Source organism: Anguilla anguilla, chromosome 16 (genome assembly GCF_013347855.1).
Source record: "Anguilla anguilla isolate fAngAng1 chromosome 16, fAngAng1.pri, whole genome shotgun sequence".
NCBI lineage: Eukaryota > Metazoa > Chordata > Actinopteri > Anguilliformes > Anguillidae > Anguilla > Anguilla anguilla.
The window spans coordinates 20,631,148-20,650,984 of record NC_049216.1 but is presented as its reverse complement, the minus strand read 5'-3'; the positions used below and the strand labels follow the sequence as shown (position 1 = coordinate 20,650,984).

General features: G+C 38.0%; 1 protein-coding gene across 5 annotated transcripts in view; it reads right to left on the bottom strand.

Moving 5' to 3' along the window:
• Positions 1–19,837, bottom strand: part of LOC118214964 (phosphorylase b kinase regulatory subunit beta-like) — a 52,557-nt gene that overhangs the window by 22,177 nt on the left and 10,543 nt on the right. For all 5 annotated transcript variants that reach the window (XM_035395277.1, XM_035395274.1, XM_035395278.1 and 2 more), the window contains 10 exons: positions 15,271–15,378; positions 14,673–14,753; positions 12,396–12,511; positions 9,545–9,608; positions 6,670–6,765; positions 5,813–6,010; positions 2,341–2,398; positions 1,776–1,853; positions 1,320–1,478; positions 932–1,026 (listed from right to left, as the gene is read on the bottom strand). In XM_035395277.1, the coding sequence (XP_035251168.1) occupies positions 932–1,026; positions 1,320–1,478; positions 1,776–1,853; positions 2,341–2,398; positions 5,813–6,010; positions 6,670–6,765; positions 9,545–9,608; positions 12,396–12,511; positions 14,673–14,753; positions 15,271–15,378 (1,053 nt within the window). The remainder of the gene's footprint in view (positions 1–931; positions 1,027–1,319; positions 1,479–1,775; positions 1,854–2,340; positions 2,399–5,812; positions 6,011–6,669; positions 6,766–9,544; positions 9,609–12,395; positions 12,512–14,672; positions 14,754–15,270; positions 15,379–19,837) is intronic.

Sequence of the window (19,837 nt, the reverse complement as noted above, 5' to 3'; positions counted from 1 at the left end):
ATGACAAACTGCAGGTAAATGCCTTAATCTGTGAAAGAGACATGTATCTTTATCCTTTCCACACAGTGGAATGCACAGGTAAAGGAGAGGCTCAGACACTTTTAGGTGGGCGAGGGTTGGGGCAGGGTCCTCAACTCACCCACACACACCTGCGCAATGCCACACTCTAACCGTTAAATGGGGCTTCCAATGCCTTTCTTTGAAAGGGGCTGATTGATTGCTTTGCTGCTGGACAAACCGATTCTTCCCTCTCAACTCCCAACTGCAAGGCAAAATACGTGGGCGAGTGTCTGAACCTGGAACTTACAGTGCCCTGGAATTTTTCCCAATAACCTTGTTTAAAAATCCCTTCATAATTGAAAGTATGCTTCAAAGAGGGAAGAATGACAGACTCATCCACAAAGGAACTAACCTGCTGCTCGTAGTGTGAATGTAGCCATGTGTATTACAGAGATTACCGTGTACATCCTCTCTCCGGCTGCTGCTGTGCTTTCAAATGGAGGATGTTTTGAAACCACATTGGGTGAGGTTGGTCTGTGACCTCAGAGCTTGGATGATATATTGAATTTGATGTGGGCAGAAAAACTATTCATGACTCAATACAAAATCTTTGATTAAATATGCTATCAAATGACTGAAAGCACAGATAGTTACATAGGAATGCAAAAAATGTGTGAATATACCAATGTCTAATGGGTTAGTAGCTTTGTTAATTGGGTTAGAGTTTCTTTGGAATTGGTTTAGGTTTATTGACAATTGTGGTCCTCTAGTCTAAAGGTGTGAATGTATATGCAAGAAGAAAGACGAATATATTTGACTTTGTACAAATAAACATATGGTAAATGACACAAAATCATTTGCATTCCACATCTGTTTCTAATTTGACACGAAGGCCTGTCATCTGAGAGTCACATGACTGTAAACGCCATACCTGATTGGAGAATCTCAGGTTGACATTCCTCTGCTCTTCACGTGGCACGTAGCGGCGAACAGGGTCAATTTCCTTGGGGCTAATCAGGCCATCCACTGAAACAAGTCATTGCACAGCAGCATAATTAAAACATGGGCAAGTCATGCTGTTCCTGCCCAGTTACCACAACTATTTCCTGCCCTACAAATCCTGACCTTGATATTTTATTCCCTCATTCAAGGATAAGATAAAGATAGTTGATTTACTTAAAAAATGATTGTTTGACTTGCAAAAATAATAACAGAACAGGTGAAGGAAGAACAACCCAAGCTTAATGACTAAAGCTCATGAAACCTCGCATGCCCAAGGCTGCTTAAATCTAATATAGGTTCAGTTAAAGGGGGCTGACCGAGCAGCTTAGCGATGGTGTAGAGGGCCTGTCCCCAGAGGAAGAGCTTGCCGTCCCGTCCCGAGTTGCTGGGGTAACGCTTCTGGCTCCCATGCTTCTTCTGCTCGCCCTCCACAAAGTCGGCCGGCACGTAGTAGTACTTGGGGATGACCGCGTGTCCTGTGGAGACGTGTGAAATACGCTCAAGTCACAGGGTGGGTATCGTGAATTTATGTTCTTCACAGAGGATAAACTGCTCATACAAGGCACAGCTATGTGCTTGGTGTCTTATTCTGACAGAGAGTATCAATCATCGACTGTGCTTACATCTCTCACAGTAAGGCTCATTGCACCAAAGGTGCACCCACTTCAGTGTGAGAACCTTGATTTGTGGGGGGGGGGGGGGGTTATGTGAGTGCTTTTCAAATAAATGCAAACAAAAGCATACAGAACTAAAGGTTCATGTATTTCTCTTACCTTCATAGGACTGGAAAATTATAGGCTGCAGTAGGGCTTCATATTCCTTGACTTGAGCTGTATTCCCTCTGAACACGCCTAGAATGCAAGCAAAATAAATCAAGTGGCTGCTATTTGTATTTATTCTGGATTCTTCTTTGTAACAGCACAACTGTTGCCTTTCTTTTCTTTAAAAAAAAAATTAAATTCTTGAGTAAAACAATTCTGCCAAACACAGCACACAAAAAAACATGATAAGAATTAAATCACAGTGCTCTCAATACATACATCCACGTGTAAATACCACACATAACAGCAGAGAAAATAACTAAGGGCAATGTATTTCAACTCCAGGGAGAAAAGATACATCACTGGCACAATTAATTGCTTGAAACAAACAGTTTAATTACCACATCACTTCAGGGCTGAGGCACAAGAATTTAAAAAAATGCAGACTGTGGCATAAAGACAGAGAGCCATAAAGAAAGGCCCTCTGAAAATTAAGCTCATGAGTTACTTTAGAATGATTCTGATTAATCATTGCACATGTACAGTTAGTACATCACAACCTGTCAATGTGACCTACCGTCAATCATCATGTATATAAAAAATATGGGGAACTCGCATTCAATTCCGTCGAAAAGCTGAGGAAAAAACAGATGCACGGAGTCAAAATGCTTACCAGTTCTAAATGTGCCAATGCCTTCCAAGGCAAATTAACTAATACAATTTAACATAATATAAGGCTTCTTTGTTGCTCCATTACATTCCTAGGAAAACAGATATTCAGTTGATTCTGTGGTGCATAATGAACCGCAGAGCACTTGAGTAATTAAAAGAGAGCACAGAGGCTGTTTGGAATCGCAGCTCTGATATACTGATTTAAACTCTATCACAATGGCTGATAGAGTAGCAACAAAAAGCCCACATCTTTGATCCAGTACCATTGACTAAGCTTTAGTTTAGTCATCTGTGTCTGAACCACTTCCATAATTTGACCTTAGTAGTTTTACAAATCATCACAGTTCAAAACAAAATAAAACTAATAGTCACAATAATTGAAAACAAAAAGTAATTATTTAATCCCTTGGGTTTTGTGCTTGTGCTATATACAGCACACAGAAATAAAATGGTGCAGTTCTGCATAATAAAACAGTTAAAAACATCTGATTCTACATGTTCTGACAGAGGCTATGCATTGGATTTGAAGTGATTGCATACATTTTAATGACCAACAACAGCAGTATTAAATGCGCCTCCGGTAGTTTTCAGGGTAAACATAACACATAACGAAATATTCATACTGTAGCGAGTTCAGTGAAAGACACTAAGACAGATCAACTCTTTGAGTCATTGCACTCATTTATTAATGCACAAGATCAGTGCAGCTTTAAACATGAACACGGGAATTCAGAACACAGAAGACACAAATCACAGTGAACTCTGGCTATTCTTCAGCGCTATCGTAGAATAGCTGCTTATCACAAGGAAGTGTTACACATATGCAACACTTCCTAGATAGCTAGCCAGTTGCTGCTACACTACTATTCCTTGATGTTATTATTTTTCATTTATCATCAAACTCAGGATCTATAAATAAAGCCCGTCCAGAATATAAATATTGGATCAAACACAAGCCTGAAAATTACATAGCAAAATAATATTGTTGCTATTTTTCAACCCTTTCGACCACAGGCATAATCCGGGTCTGTTCTGAAAGGTAACCCCTGAGAGTTTGCTTAACAAGAGTTAGAATTACTCTGGATGTTTCTGAAAGAGAGTAGCATAAGCTCAAACAGAGTGGAAATCTTTTCTCACCTAAAATATTATCTTTTTAAAAAAAAATTGATATAGATGCTTGTGGATGTGCCTCATAGTTTTAGATACACAATGAGCCACTGCCACAACACTGGACAAATACTGGTTAAAATTTGAATACCACCAAAAAATAACATTCTGCATTGTTTAGATATGTCTAATTAGGTTTCCAAAAAGGCCATTTGGAGACTCCAAAAAAACACCTTGTAACCAAATGGATGTTTAGAGGGTTAAATGGCTATATATTTCATGCTACATACTAGTAGAATATTTCTGAAATTAGCTTGCTTTCCCCTTGCCAGTCACCCTCCCCCTCCCTCTCCCTCTTCCCCCCCTGCCACTTCCCTCTCCAACCACTGGCAGCAGCAGGTCATTAGCTAACTAGTCTACTAACCATTGATTGAGGTCCACCGATTTAAGTTTTCATCAAATTCCCAACCTGCATCAACATGTCAAACACATCCCACACTTTCACATGCCATATGTATTATTCAAAATCAGGTCTACACCATATTCATAAGCATAATGAATAATAATAACTATATTTTGAGAGTGTATTTAGATACTCACTGATAAAAAAATGTGATAAATTCCTAAAATAAACCTGCGACTTAAGGCGTTATAATAAAATATTATGAGTTCAACGTAAACTTGTTTTAAATTTCATTTGGAGTAGATTTCAAGTGAGAGAAATGATTTTATTGTGGAAAAAATCTAATATTGTGAATGCTAAATATGTTATTCACTTTGCCATACTAAACTGGGATCATCAGCAAAATCAATTTATTAATTCAGCATTTGCTCAGCTAATGTCTAGTGAAATCCTCTGTCCTTCAGTCGATGAGTATTTTAGCTCTTCCATGATATAATGAGAAGCTGTGCTATTGTTATGCCTGACCTCAGCAGACAATCTCCATGGTAATGAGTGATAAATGAGAAATTAATGACAACGGTGCGTTGTGCCATTATAGGTTGACAGCTCTTCCAGTCTTCCATATCTGCAGTGTACTTTTCTTATATTGCAGGTAAGGCATTTTGGGGCACCACAAAATTTGGTCCAGAAGTTAAGCCAGAACCTCCAATTGCAATGTATTAGAGGTTTGCATAATGGGAACATGCACCGCGCGGCTATTCATTTTCAACCCTCTAATTAAGAGGAGTCTAGCAGTGACATAGGCAATACAGGGATGACAAAAAGACACTGCAGCATTCTGCTTAGCCCTCCAGTAAAAATATAAGATATTGGCACAAATCCTGTCCGCAGGGTCATTAGACAAAGTAGCCAGTGGCAAGATCGATCCTGTTTACATCAGAGCCGTTCTAAGAGACGTTGCTTCTGCCTGTTTCATTTTTAGAAAATCACAGAGAACAAACAGAAAAGAACTAAGCCAGTTATACTACTTCCATCGGAGAATATTGTCATACAAAATATTTATAATGCTGGAAAAACATGTGCATGTTAACTGAACACTCAAGTTTATTTATTTATCAATTTATTCAAAACGATGCTCACATGGAATTTCTCAGCTGGAATGCCTACCTTTTCAGTGAACACCTCTCTGGTTTTATTTGACATTAACTAAACAGCTTTTCTCAGTGTATCATCACAAGCCCTAGTTACAGATCAGGTATTACATCAATTAAAAGCCACTAACATGCTTATCACTTAACACTTTATTGAATTAAAGTCATCACTAAAGAATTTAATTAATTAATAGCAATTGTATGTATTGTCCTGGGTAACTTACGTAGATTGTATTGTAAATAGGATCTGTTTACAACTGAATATTTATTGCAGTATTTTATCCACAGTGAGTACCATGCTCAAGGGTAGAATACCAATGCTCATTAATTCTGAGAGGTCAAGACCACAGCTAAAGCAACCATTTGCTAAGTGCTAAGCAGATGTCTTGCCCCAAATTAAGAATCGGCATATACTACTAAAGATATCCAATAATATAATATTCAATAAGTGTATAGCTCCAGTCAGCAAAAACGACGGAATTAAATCTTGACTGTGTGTGTGTGTGTATATATATATATATATATATATATATATATATATATATATATATATATATATATATATATATATAAAGCGGACTGAATGCATTCTTTCTAGGCTACAGACAATTTGCATTTAAAATTCTGAATTTGAGGGCTAACGAGTTGAGAAAGGTGATTAGAATGAATGGCCACTTTGGCTAAGCACATTTTAAAGGGCAAGGCTTATGGCCTACCTTCATTTCCGCAGGTTTATAGTATCTCCTGTTCTTGTCCTCATTGGCGGTCCTGTAGCCGTCGCGCAGGAAGCGCTTGAACCCGTACTTCCCCTTCAGCTTGCGCACGATCTTGTCCAGGGTCTGACTGAAGAGGGCGTCGTCATCCACAGAAAAGGCCGGGTAGGTGATGCAAGGCAGGAGGGCAGCGTCCGTGTTCTTCAGGAGATGAGGGGTTAAACGGACAGACAAAATGTTGGTCGAGTGGAGATGTCACTAGGTGTCCATGTTCACCAGTCAAAATGTTGTTCAATAAGCATGAGAAATGCTTTTTGTGAAATGCTCTTTCATTTCCACATATCAGACCCTCGTGTTCAACAGTATATTAGTTACTTTCTCACATATAATTCAGATATTGAAATGGATTACATAAACTCAGAGTCCCGTCCCCCCCTCCCCCTGGGTCGAATTACATAGGAAGGAAAGCCATTCAAAATGATTTCATTTAATTATTCCTAATTAAACTCATTTACTACCTCTTGACAGACAGCTCATCTTTTCTGTACCCTAATGGTTCACAGTGGGAAGTAATAGAGGTTATTTTATTTTCAAGAAAGTCTGAAGCCTTTTCAGGTGCATTTGCGTTGCATTGGGTATACTTGTGACTTAAAAAAGGAAGAGATTCAGCATGCTCTAGTGATTCAAGTTGATTTATAAATGGTGTTTGGGTGCTGAAGCGAGAAAAGAAGCACTGAAATAAAAAAAAGCCCGGGACTTTCAGTTCTTCGTACGTAAATAGTTGTGCATTTCATTTTTTTACGCAGAAACACCAGTCTCTGCTACTCTTAAATAAGTCATTGGTCCCCGTGGTCACTTACATGTGATCTTGACTCTCTCGGAAGCAGGGAAAACAAAGTTTGTCGGTTTCGGTTGTGGGCATCGATGTCCACGAAAATGACTGACCAAGAGCAACCCTAGAAAAAAAATGACCAAGACATACATAATGCAGCACTTATCATCAATATTTGTTTAATAATGTGCCTCATCCCCATTATTATCATGGGATTTAAGTACAATCAATGAAAAAGTGCAAATATAGACAAATAACAAATATCAAAATCAGTAAAAATAAATAAATACATAAATAAATAAATAAAAATGAGTATTACATTCTAATGTTGATAATAATGGTCAGAATTTACCAGTAAAATCTAACATACATAAAAAGTGAATAAGAGAAATACAGTATCTCATTTCTATACTACATTTTCCACAATTTAGTACAGAAAGATTAAAAGCACAGCCATGCTTTCACCTACATATTGTGGGTATTAAGTAGGGCTTAATAAAGATGGCAGACCACTGGGTGAAAAGAAATGATTGCTGGTGCATGTGACTCTGCACCATAGCACAAGCATGCCACCCCCAGCAGCTGCCCAAATGATTTAAAGGCACATTCACAGTGAAATGCTCTGTGGGCAGAAGGAAGTGCAAACATTGTACTCACCACTACAAACGGTCAGCAGACAGGTCCTGATAACTGACCAAATGGAATTTTGGCCTACTTTTTGATCCTTATTTTATTTTTATTTTTTTGTTTGGATATTTCTGCTAAAGGATGTCTGAGCTGGTATATACAGTTTTAAGTGATGTTCAGGATTATTTATGTCACTGAAGTACATCATGTGCATAAAACAACAAAATAAGTTATATTTTGTTATAGAATGATATTGCAGCAGGTTGATTTGTTAACATACATCTTAGCTATCATCATACATTCCAGTACATAAGAGAGTAGGGGATTAGCCTACTGCAATGCCACCCACAGTCATAAATTCCAACCCATAATCAATTCTAATACTGTTCCCATCAGTTGTCTATGAGCTGCTAATCAATTTTATGACATGGCAATACTGGTGTGCTAATAAGCCATTCGCTCCCATAAAGTAAAAACACACGATATAAAGGCCTACTTTGTAATTTGCTCAATTTATTCTATTATTTACAGTATTCTATTGCTTAGTTTCTAGTGTACTCTTCCTACAGTTCCCATCTAACCTAGTATGATGTTTTATTCATAGATGCCTATTTGGAGCTTATTATTCAACCTAGACAAATGCGTCAGCGGATATAATTTTTATAAGCTGACCACCGACAGTAATTTGCGTGCTGCACGAGTTTGTGGGCTGCAGTGAAATTGGCTGTGACTTACATAGGACCCTGTGGAGTCAGCCTTGCATGCTCCTGCCACTCGTCACATTTATTCCCTTCCGCTCTTTGCAACGAAGTGGAGTAAACGTCATTCTGGTAATTAGGCCAGAAAGACAACAAACCCATCAGATGACTCACAGATTTTGAGTCCTTACAAGCAGAAACAAAGCCCAGTCCAAAGAGGTCAGGCCTCTATTGACAAATAAAGGCAGAGTATCATTAGTCCCTTGTTCCAGTGTAATAGGGTTTTGTTGTGTTTTTTTCACATTACAGATATATTGATATAATACTTTGCTGTCATTATTATTTACTTTTGAGTCACGTGACTGCTTGGACAAGATGGCCGCTTAAACCCTCTGATCTCTCCCTTTCTGGTTCATTTCTGTTCAGAATTTTTAAAAAGTATTCTTTTTCAAACATTTTTTTTGTTTAGCTAAGGTTCTTAATTTTTTGACGATGACTGAGCCGGTTTAAAAAAAAAAGGTCATCCACACAGTTATTGTCCCTTGCTAAATCGGAGAAGACTAGCACTCGCACCAATGTGATCACCATAGTTGAAACCTGCATGGAAAAACAATGCCAATTTTTTGAGCCACAACTGTTACGCCTCGAGGAGATGGGAAAAGATTCTGATGCTAAACTCAGTGCCATTCAATCAGTTACTTTATAATATAGTAATATGCACAATATAAAGAGGATATTTTGGGTCTGTGTGCCAAGGTTGATGTGATCATCACTGCCAGCCCATGGAGTTCCTTGGGGACAGCCATTAGTAATTCATTTCTTATATAAGCTGTTGTGCACCCAAGGCCTAACTAGGGGTCTGGTGTCCAAATTATACATTTTCTTCCTACAAGCATCCTACAAACCCCTTTCAAATGACATCATTTGGAACCGAGACCTTTCAGGCTTCGCTGTTGACATTGATTGGGATACGATATGGAAAAACATTTGTCTGTCTTCAAGGAATCCCAAAAAAAACTAGAGTTTTGCTTGCGGGCCTCACAACAGCTAAAAAAATGATTGCTCTGCACTGGCAGCCCCCACACATACTCTCATTGGATCCTTAGATTCCTAGATGTGGTGTATATGGAGCTCACAACAGCCAAGTTACATGGAGCAAATTAAATAAATGTCAATTTATGGCTATGTATTGCTAAACTGAAGGGTTTATTTGAATTAAATTATTTTAGTTGATGAATAGAGTACTGAAAGTTGTGTAATGTTTGGTCTTTTTCCATTTTTCCATTTTTTTTTGGCAGAAGGTATTGTATGTTTTTAGGAGTTCATATTGAGCAAATTCTACAGCAAATCATGTAAGACTAAGAGATACAATCGCTATTTCTGACTTTGAATTTTCTTTCCTATTCACTGTGCCCACAAAAAGGAACTAAAAAACCCTTCTCACGGTCTGAGGTTTTTTCTGCTCATATTCATCATAGTCATCTTGGTCACCTTCAAAACGTTCACCATGGTGATTTGAATGAGAATAAGAGTGCTTGAGATAAGTTTGAAATAAGAATGAGGAAGTAAAGCAAGTACCTGGTTTCCAAACAGGTTGAATCCATTGACAGCTTCAAGTGCTGCTTTGGCAAGCCCAACAGAACTGTTGAAAAAAAAAAAAAAAAAAAAAAAAAGCAAGCACTCATTGCAACACTCAAAGCTACAATTATCTGACTCATCACTTCCGGTTTGAACTGGAATTGAGGCATTTTGCTGCATTTATCCCACTCAGTTCTGCAAAAATAACACTAAAACTTAATCTTAATCACTATAATCTATTTTCACATTTTCAAAAAGTAAGTCACCGATCTACAGTCTATATTACGTTCTTGAAGTGGCTAATTCGCCAAAATTAATCGTATGAAGACCCGTAAAGAAGCCAACAAGAAATAAAGTACACTGAGCAGCAGCCTTTGCCTGTATTATTGTTGGTTCTGTATAGAATATTTGTGTTCCTACTCAGTACTGTAGCCATGCATTAGACCTAGTGTTATCCCATGCTATCAATGTTGTGAATCGTAACTGTCACATTCCATAACCTTGCATTATCCGATCATTTCCTTATTATGTTTGAAATCAGGCAACCAACGCTTATTTTTGTAAGAAACCTCTCAGACACACCAAACAGTATCGGGGTCACCATCTGTAACAAATCAGAACTTATCCCATCGCAGTCTGTAAGAAACTTATCCGACACACAAAAAAGCAGAAGTATCAGAATGGCAAAGGAACGTGCGTAATTTTACCTGGGGCTACTGGAACGGGACTCATTTAATGTCATCTCAATTATCTGACTCCATAATAATGTTTTGATCTTTCCTCTGTGTTACAGTTATGCATAGATGGATGAGACTGTTGTCCGCCAGTAGTGTGGCTCTAAACGAATAGCTATCCATTTTGTTAGACGTGGCCGTACCTCTGGCTTGTGTAGCCTGTATACTGTAAATACAATTGTGTATCCTGTTACAACACCAGTGTATCGGCAAGTGACTACAGGGTGTATTTTAGGACCTTCTACGTGAGCAGTGGTAAGAGTCAAAGAGGAATGCCAGGTTGAAGTGAATGCAGTTTATTGTACAATACGTTAATAATGGCAAGATACAACGTTGCATAGGCGTGTACATAGACGGATGCCTATATGCTTATGCATATGCGCAGGAGACCGTGTTGACAAGCCTCCCGAACCATTTCACATTTCCACTTTTATACCCAAAAGATAAAAGCAAAACACCAAGTCATCAAATAAGGCCACAATCGTGACAAAACAGTACAGACCGATGATCTCTGTCAACATATCACACCGGGTTAACTTTTGTATCTGGCTGGGCACTAACCTATAGGTATCAAGATCTTTAGTCCGCACCCCACCACCAAAGACACCAACTTGTTCTGCATGACATTGGCTATCCAACAATAGTAAGGTTCACATAATGCTGATCCAGTAGGATGTTTCGTAACACAGTCTCTTTATCACACGTCCTGACTTCCAGTCAGCACAGTAAACAGTCTGTTTTCCTTTGGGGGTCTGATAAGAGGCAGACTACTGTATAGAGAAACTGATTCATGTTTTTCTCATGTCTAGGTAAGAATACTGCAATGCCCTATTTGGCTGCCCTAATACCACACTGAAGAGTTGGCAGAATGCAGTCACTTGAATCTGAACTATAACTAAGAAGTATGAGCATATTACCCCAGTGCAAGCATTGCTTCACTGGCTACCGATTAAGTGGAGGATAGATTTACAGATTGTGCTTCTGACTTTTAAAACATTGTATGGACTTGCGCCAGTCTACATAACTAACCTTTGTCAACCCAATAAGCCAACAAGGTAACTTCATTCTCAAGATACAGGCTATTTAGTAATCCCAAGAATATCTAATGGCTTGACAAAATCTTAGAGCTTGCTCCTACAGAGCCCGAATACTGTGGAACACCGTTCAAAAATTTATAGGGAGTCAGACACAGCCTCCATATTTAAGTCAAGATAATGCACCTTTATGATCAGGCTTATAGTCCGGAGGCAGGGCAGGAGAAGCCTGTAGACATACAAGAGCAGGGGCATCCAGTCTTGTCTGAAACGGGCCAGTGTGGGTGCAGGCTTTTGTTATAGCCCAGCACTAACACCTGATTCTACTCATCTACACATCATGGCACACAACTGTTCACAGACACAGCATAGTTTTTTTTTTCCTCCTCAGCAGAGAGGCTGTGCCAAGATGCCGCCAAGATGAAAAGCCCTTAGAAATTCATAGCTTTTAAAAAGAGCAGAGCTTCAGGTGAAGGAAAATCATTATGAGACCTACATGAAGGATAAGGCAGAGCTACTGTTCAAATGACGGGACATCGATACATTTTTAAAAAAAAGATCACTCTTGCAGCACGCTCATAAATCCCAACGTCTATACATTCCGTCTTGTGCGCTCTGAATGATTTCTCCCCAGCAGAATATCACTTCCAACATTGACTTTTCTGTCTATCACAACAAGGTAGTGGCCCCTCTCAAAGCTTGCCAAACTGATCCACCATAATGCCAATTCTCAATATGTGCCTTTAAGGACTTCCCCCTTCCTCAGTGTCCAACTTTTCATTTTAATGCCTTGTTTTTTTTGTTGGTACCCTATGCACATATGTATCAATTGTTGTGTCTAATGTGTGTTAAGGTCCTCTACATTACTGACAATACTTTTTATTTAAAATTTCAGATTTCTAATAGATTCTTAGAACATGGTTTGTTTGTGCACTGTGAGCCTGAGATCATGACACACTACGTTACAATTCATAATGATAAAATAACAATAATAATAAAAATCATCATCATCATTGTCATCATCATTATCATCATCATCGTCATCATCATCATCATCATCATCGCCAGCAACATCATTATCACCTTGAATGCAGCTCAGTGCTCCCATTATTGTATTTGCTCCCTCTCTCCCACATTCCAAAGTCAGGGACTCTGTATGCTCTCTCCACGCAGAAGACCAGGTTCTGTATAAAAGATACCTTCAAACAAAATGAGAAAATGTCTTAAATTTATTGCGTTCAACTGAAGTGATGTCCTGCCCCTCTTTACTAATTCAAACTCCTTTATTAATTACAGCATATACTCCACTCTGTTTATGTTGCCTGACTTGGACCTCCATACAATCATTTTATCAGACACAGAGGTTCATAACTGATCTTTATTTACCAGAATATGAATACAAAAAGCAATAACTACAACACAGATGTAATAACAAGCATATTTAAAATTCCTGACAGACAGGTCCAGGCCTAAGCACTGTTGGAACACGTTATGTAAGCACATCAGTAATTACAAAAATTATGAAATTAATGGTTTTCAGCATCATAAGAAGAACACAGAACAATCATGGAGAAGTCTTGCAAATGAATTTGGTTTTACTCTCACACATACATGCGCACACATATGCACACACACACCCATATTTTTGGACTGCTTTTGGATTTACTTTGACTTACATAAATGTGTCTAGTGAATTAATTGTGAATAATCCAAATATTTGGACAATGGCTGAATTTTATAACAAACCGGTTTAGTTTAGTAAACAGATACGGTATATCACAGATCATTCACATATTCAGCACAATGACTACAAGCAATGTCAACTATGTGCACTTAACCTGTTTGGTCCTTTTTCTTTTTATCTCAGATAATCCAACAGTTCATCTCACACATCTCACTAGAATGGTGTCTCTTTATTTAGGCAAATGGTCTTATACTGAAATTACTACGGTGTTAGATACTATCTAGCCTGTAGGTAATCAAAGCACTAGGTACAATTTAGTGAGGAAAATGGAGAGCGTCATTGGGCTGAATGGCCTGTTCTCATCATAATGTTATGCTATGTTATGTTATTTTACAACAAAAGGACTCCATAATACCAAGCAAATAATAAATAAACAAACTGCAGTATGCTTTGATTAACTGACATTTTATCCTCCTGCTATGTCTTTATTAATTTTTTCCAGCCTTTTTGCAGTGTACGTACATATGTAAGACTTGTCCAAATGTGTTGCTAAAGATTTAGGAGGACGTTTTTAAGTGTACTGCATTTGAAGACTGAGCACTAGTGCTCCAAGAATGAGCAAATTGGTGAAGGGGAAAAGGAAAGATGACTGACAGTGCTTTAACACAAAGAAAAGGCCCACAAGTGTGTTCAACTGGGTTGGAGAAGATGAGGAGAGGAGCCCAGCTGCAGAAGAGAAGGATTCCTCCATTTATTTTCCACTGGAGTAGATGAATAACACCAGCAGCTTTACCATGTCTCAAAGACTGTTAACAGCCCTCGGTCATTCAAGGTTTTCTATTTTTTTTTTCTGTGCTCTCTGCAGTATCTGGGCAGGTTGTAACAGGAAGTTTACATGAGAGAGAACACAACAGCTCAGAGATTGTTCTTCTTTTTCCCCACTTCCATTGCACAGGGAAGCGCGACCCATCCGGAAACATCCATCAGCATTACACTGTGGGAAGAGAGGCCCCCAGGTGCCCTGAGACATGATTTTCCCCTCACTGTCAGTGGACAAATGAATCCACGGAGGTGGGTGGGAAAGATGAAACTTTGTACTGGAAAAGTGCCACAGCTGGGGTAATGAGATAAGGAAATGGCAAGTGGAAATAACACAAATAATGACTCCCATTTCCTGCTCATTTGATATGGTTTATATTAATAAAAGGATAAAAATGGTCATGTTCATGCTCTTTAATTGTGTTAGACAGTCCAATAAGCAGGGTTTTAAAATGCAAATGAAGGCTGCCTTTCTGGCAATCACTATGCCAGTAAAGCCACACAGGCATAGCAGAAGAATAACTTGTCACTGGGAAAAAATAGCTGGCACGATTCATTAACTGTTGTTTTAGTAAACAAAGTAAATATACGCCCTTGGATCATCCATGGAAATTGACTGTTACTGTTTCACAACAGGATGTCCTATTACATAATTTACAGATAAGCTTAAAAAAACATAAGGCAGATCAGAAGGCTATTATTTCACACCAGTGTTTACAGCACAGAATAAAACTAGAGAAAACGGTAACACAGGTTCTGTATAGTTTTATACTCCACAACTATATACATAATTTTGCTGTAAAGGGGTAAATCCAGCTTGGATGTGGTCTTTGCAGGGTTCTGCGATCCAGTTTTACCTCATCAGTGTTGTAGATGATTTGAAGGCCAGAACTGATCATCTCCACCAGGTAGAGCAGGAAGAGAGAGACAGCATCAATCTGCAGGGGGAGGGAAGGGGGTACAGCAAACTAAGAGTCAGTCAGTTCTTTGAGCTAAAGAACACTCTTATAACCATAGAGATGATACATTCCAACAACATCTGCAGGGTCCTCCTAGTGGATGCAGAGTTACTGTACTTATGCAATGGATGACAGGTTTATCACATGTTGGAGGACTAAATTATAATCTGTATGTGAAAGCTCTGTGACAGGAAACTGTTAATAAAACAATCAAACACCAATCTTTCATATAATATAATATAATATAATATAATATAATATAATATAATATAATATAATATAATATAATATAATATAATATAATATAATATAATATAATATAATATAATACAATATAATATAATATAATATAATATGTTTCCCTTAAGAATAATTGGCACAAGTCTAGTCTAAACTAACTGGTGACATAAATAATAAATATTTTTTTTAAATCTGCACCAATTCCTGAAAGAAAGTTTCATTAAAACATTTCATTCAAAATTAATATAGTTATTACCTGGAGGTGACTATAGTCCTCGTAGGAGTGCACCTCATCCCCTGTGTGTACATTGAATACTGAATGGAGACATTTCAATGGACTGGGGTCCTGCTTAAACTGCTCCACCTGAGAGAGAGTGGCAGTAAGAGAGTGAGAGAGAGAGATAAAATTGTGAGTGATTGTAGTAATGATAATGTCATTCACATATTCCATATATTAATTTATAACATTTACTTGTGTGTATTGTAAGTGTGCATGTGAATGTGTGAGTGGGTGGGTGGACTGGTTATCACTACAGTCCTCTCTCACACCAACGTGGAGTACAGAGCAGACATAAGAGTCTTCTGGAAAAGAGACATCACAGATTTAATTGCGTGCCGCATAATATTCTCCACATTTTCTCTTCTAGACACACACACAATATATAACATATAATGATTCCTATAATGGCAAAGCAGCAAGGGCTTAGGTAGTGTATCATGGGGCATCATATTGCTTTTGTTTGGCCTCAAACAAACAAGGACTGATGGAGCGTTACTTTCACTGTGAACCGCGCTGTTCTGCTTACTACGCAAAGTGCATCGCTTGCCAAATCTGTGCTAAGTGTGAGCCTGACGTTACAAATATGTGGCCTACTTTCTGTTTTTTGGCCCTCTCCTGGTAATTCATCAGGTCAATACATCTGACCTTCTGTCCCAGATTCACACTGTGCTTAACTCTTAGCCTGTCTGCTAACTGCTTAACAAGAGATCTGGGAGCTGAGCTGCGCAGAGGACTAGAGCTCAGAGATTTGCAGTGCTGCTGGGCATAACATCTCATACATTTGCAAATCTCTTCTGGTTACAGCATTAAACAAAACAACCAGTCTGTGTCTAAAGGGAATCCCTCATTATACTAGCAGTAGTGAAAGAAAGAGATCAGCCTTCATTAGCTTCATGAGCTTCCTCTTTTGTTTCTTTTTTTAAAACACTATCTATTGGCACACTTCTATTGAACACTGTAGAAAGCAGTAATAAGAGAAAACAAATGGTGCTCACACAGTTTAAAGATAAAGATATGGCACCATACCTAAAAGATAGAAACTATGACACTCGGGTCACAGTATTTTTAAAGGAGCATTTTACCTAAATCATCCTTTGCAATGGAATACACGTTTTGGTAAATGCAGTATTATTCAAGTTAAAATTTGTAGCCTTCTGAAATTACAGTTTCCCATAAAGACTTTCTCTATTGTGCACAAAAACGAAAAAAAAAAAAACATGCACTTCAGTCCAGGAAAATGATGCAGTGTTGAAAAGAAAATAATGCATAATTATCTGTCTTGTTAATATTTGAAATGAATCCTGTACTTTCAATGTAAAGTACTTAATATGCCCGGGATGACTGTACACGTAGGCTGAGGTTCCCCACATATCAATAAATGCAATGAATTTGCAAGGTATAATGCAAGTGCAGAGATCCATGCATTTTTATACCTTTTTGCCGACTTGTTTTTCGAAACCGCACCATTTATTTGTGGGAAACACATTTAATGTATGAAATGAAATCTAATTTAAGGGACAAGAGATATTGTTTGTCATGTATATATAGCAGACGTTAGGGCAAAATATTATGTATTCATTTTGGGGGGAAGTTTGCATTTAATTTTAACCCATAGCAGCAATAAACAATTCTACAAAATGACCAACTCAACTGCCTGAGTCTAAGCTGTGTGGTTATGTGTGTGCAGGTATATGTGACACCTCACAACTGTAGAGGAAGCACCATAAGAGAAAATAAAAGGAGCTTACAGGGTATGTGGACAATGTTATGGTGAGCAAGGGATCTTGAGACTAAGGATATCACACTGTCCTTCTCTCAGTCCCAGGTTCCCTTCCTGCAATGTACACAGTGTCCTCATGAATCACCACACTTACAGTGCATTTGTTTTTCTGGCTGATACTTACAGTATACACAGCATTCAATTCCTGTCAGGGAAATGTTCAGACTGTTCTACCTCCATTTAGTTGGCATTCAAAACTTGTTTTTTTTTTTTTTCTGATAGACTCTCAGCACAGTGTGCATACAAATGTTTTAGCACTGCATAAATGGCATATTATAATTAAGACACAAGAAAGCCCCTTAAATTAGGTATGTGAGGTCATGAGTAAAAAAAAAAAAAACAAAGCAATCTTAAGACAAAGATTTAATTAAAGAACAGTATAAACAACATGAATATTGAGGTAGGTTGTAACAAGGCTTTTCTTCAGAGAAAAGGCAAAGATAAACTGCAGTATCAGTATCAGACTGAAGAGTGATGCATCCATATTTTCCCCAGGGACAAAATAATCCATCTCGTCTAGATATGGTCTCTGAAGAGCACACAAAGTACAAAGTTGCGGATTCATCTGAATACAAAACCAAGAAATCAATCACATATTTTGTTCTGAAATGACATCAGTGGAGCATGGCTTCTATTAGGAAAAAAAAAAAACTAAAGAAAGAAAAAAGAAGAGAAAGATAACAGACGTGCGTCCATAATCCCGAGCAACTATGCAAACCGAGCATGACTGACAATGTCGTTCAAAACACGAGCTGCCCACTCCAAACGAAGAAGCCCTCAGAAAGTAAGGAATGCTGAATGAACCAGCATTCATTGTCCTATAAGCTGTAGTTTCCAGCCTGTGGTGTAACTGTTACTACAAAACATGTCACTGTAACTGTTACTAAAGCATAAAATCTGAACGGGCACATCGTCACGGCAACATCAGCTCTAACAACAAACAAACTCACTACCTCAACTGCTATCTTATACCACATTCGCAGGAGCAAATTAGATACTGGAGAACCTTCTGGCAAAACACCAAATCATCTCAGTGCCGCTTGTGTGCGTCCCAGTGGACGAGAGTCCAGCCATTTGTCATAGCACATTACCTCTGATGCGCTTCTATTTAACACCACCGCTAATTAATAACTCGCTGTGTGGGTGAGGAGAGCTGACTAAACCCAGTCCAGGCCACATACTTCTGCACCACCAAAAAACCTTGGGGGAATCCATTAAAGGATTTTGAGGCTTTTGCACCCATTACACTGTCATCGAGCACTAAGAAAATAAAATAATAAAAAAATGATGTAAGATTCACAAAGCAACTGCAGTGGACAGAAAGCATGTAACACTACACTAGCAGCACAGTGCACTGTTTGGAACATGCATATTTAAACTGTATTATTTACACAGATTACACGTTTTTATAAAAATGGTGCTCAATAAAGTGCCCGTTTGATTCAAAGTTGATCACAAATTACCGCTTGCAATAAGCATGGATATTTGAAGATGACAAGAAAGTTGGCTGTAAGCTGTCATTTAAATTGAATGCAATATGCATACTTGTCAATGACCACAGCAGCTGTCACAGCTGCAGGAGGAAGTCACCACTGACATGTTAGACGTGCATGAAAACTAATCTTCCGTACAAGTGTATTCATCTTTGCGCTGACAGAGACAGAAATTATCAATCATTACTGGCACACTGGAATTTTTTAATGGCAAAGATGACACTGAATCTGGACGTGTAATTTCCTGCTATAATTTAAGGAGGCCATTTCATTCCATGCAGACAAATTTTTAAATGACTCCAATAACCACATGACAAACCACATGCTGTTTTACTTTATTTGTGCATTCTGAGATTCTGACAGTACGACTTATTTTTAAGATTTTAAAAAAGTACGGTGTGAGGCGAAGCGTAAAATGTAATCACATGCAGCAGAAAAGTTGTGAACTGATGGCTGAAATGTCATATTTTGCAACTAAAATACACACAATATTGTACTTGTGGTCTGCGTTCACTAACTGTTTGAGTGTGCCTACATGGTTACTTGATTTGCATAATTAATTTTGTGGATCAGTTGTGGCTTAATTAATATACGGCGTGGATAGTGTCCACAGCTGCACGAACTGCACTGTATCTTTTCTTAGTGTATCTACCCCTTAAGCTTCACAGACAACTAAAAGGTCCACTAGTCTAGTATCTTTTCACTCTTTTTTGAAATGTTGGATCGAGAATGCACTGTCATGATAAATGTACATATTAAAAATATGAATGGATTGTAATAAAGTAAAAACCTCATTCTACAGTTTGTGAGGGCAATATATTCATTAAAAACCAACAAACAAGAAGAGTTCAAGAAATTTAATAAATAAATGGTGTTAAGATCTGAATACCTGATAATGAAGTTTTAAGCCCAACATATTCTAACATTTTTTTTTCTTTCATTTTCAATCCTCTGGTTGAAACTTGTTTCAAACGAGCGCAAAGCTTATCTCCCTCTGGCAACAAAGGTCTACAAATAATTAATTCACACATCTATAACTGACTTCGCTCAAAATAACATAAACTGTGGCAATTTAATTTCTGAAGTCAAATGAAATTGAACCAAATCATTGCTCAAGTCATTCAGTCTATCAAATTATGATTGTTATTCATATTAATTCTATTAACTATTATGACCTACCAATTCAAATCTCCAAACACAATATGAGGCATCTGGTAAGCAAGCAAAAATAACAGCCACACAGTAAGTGCTCATTGTTAAACATTCAGCT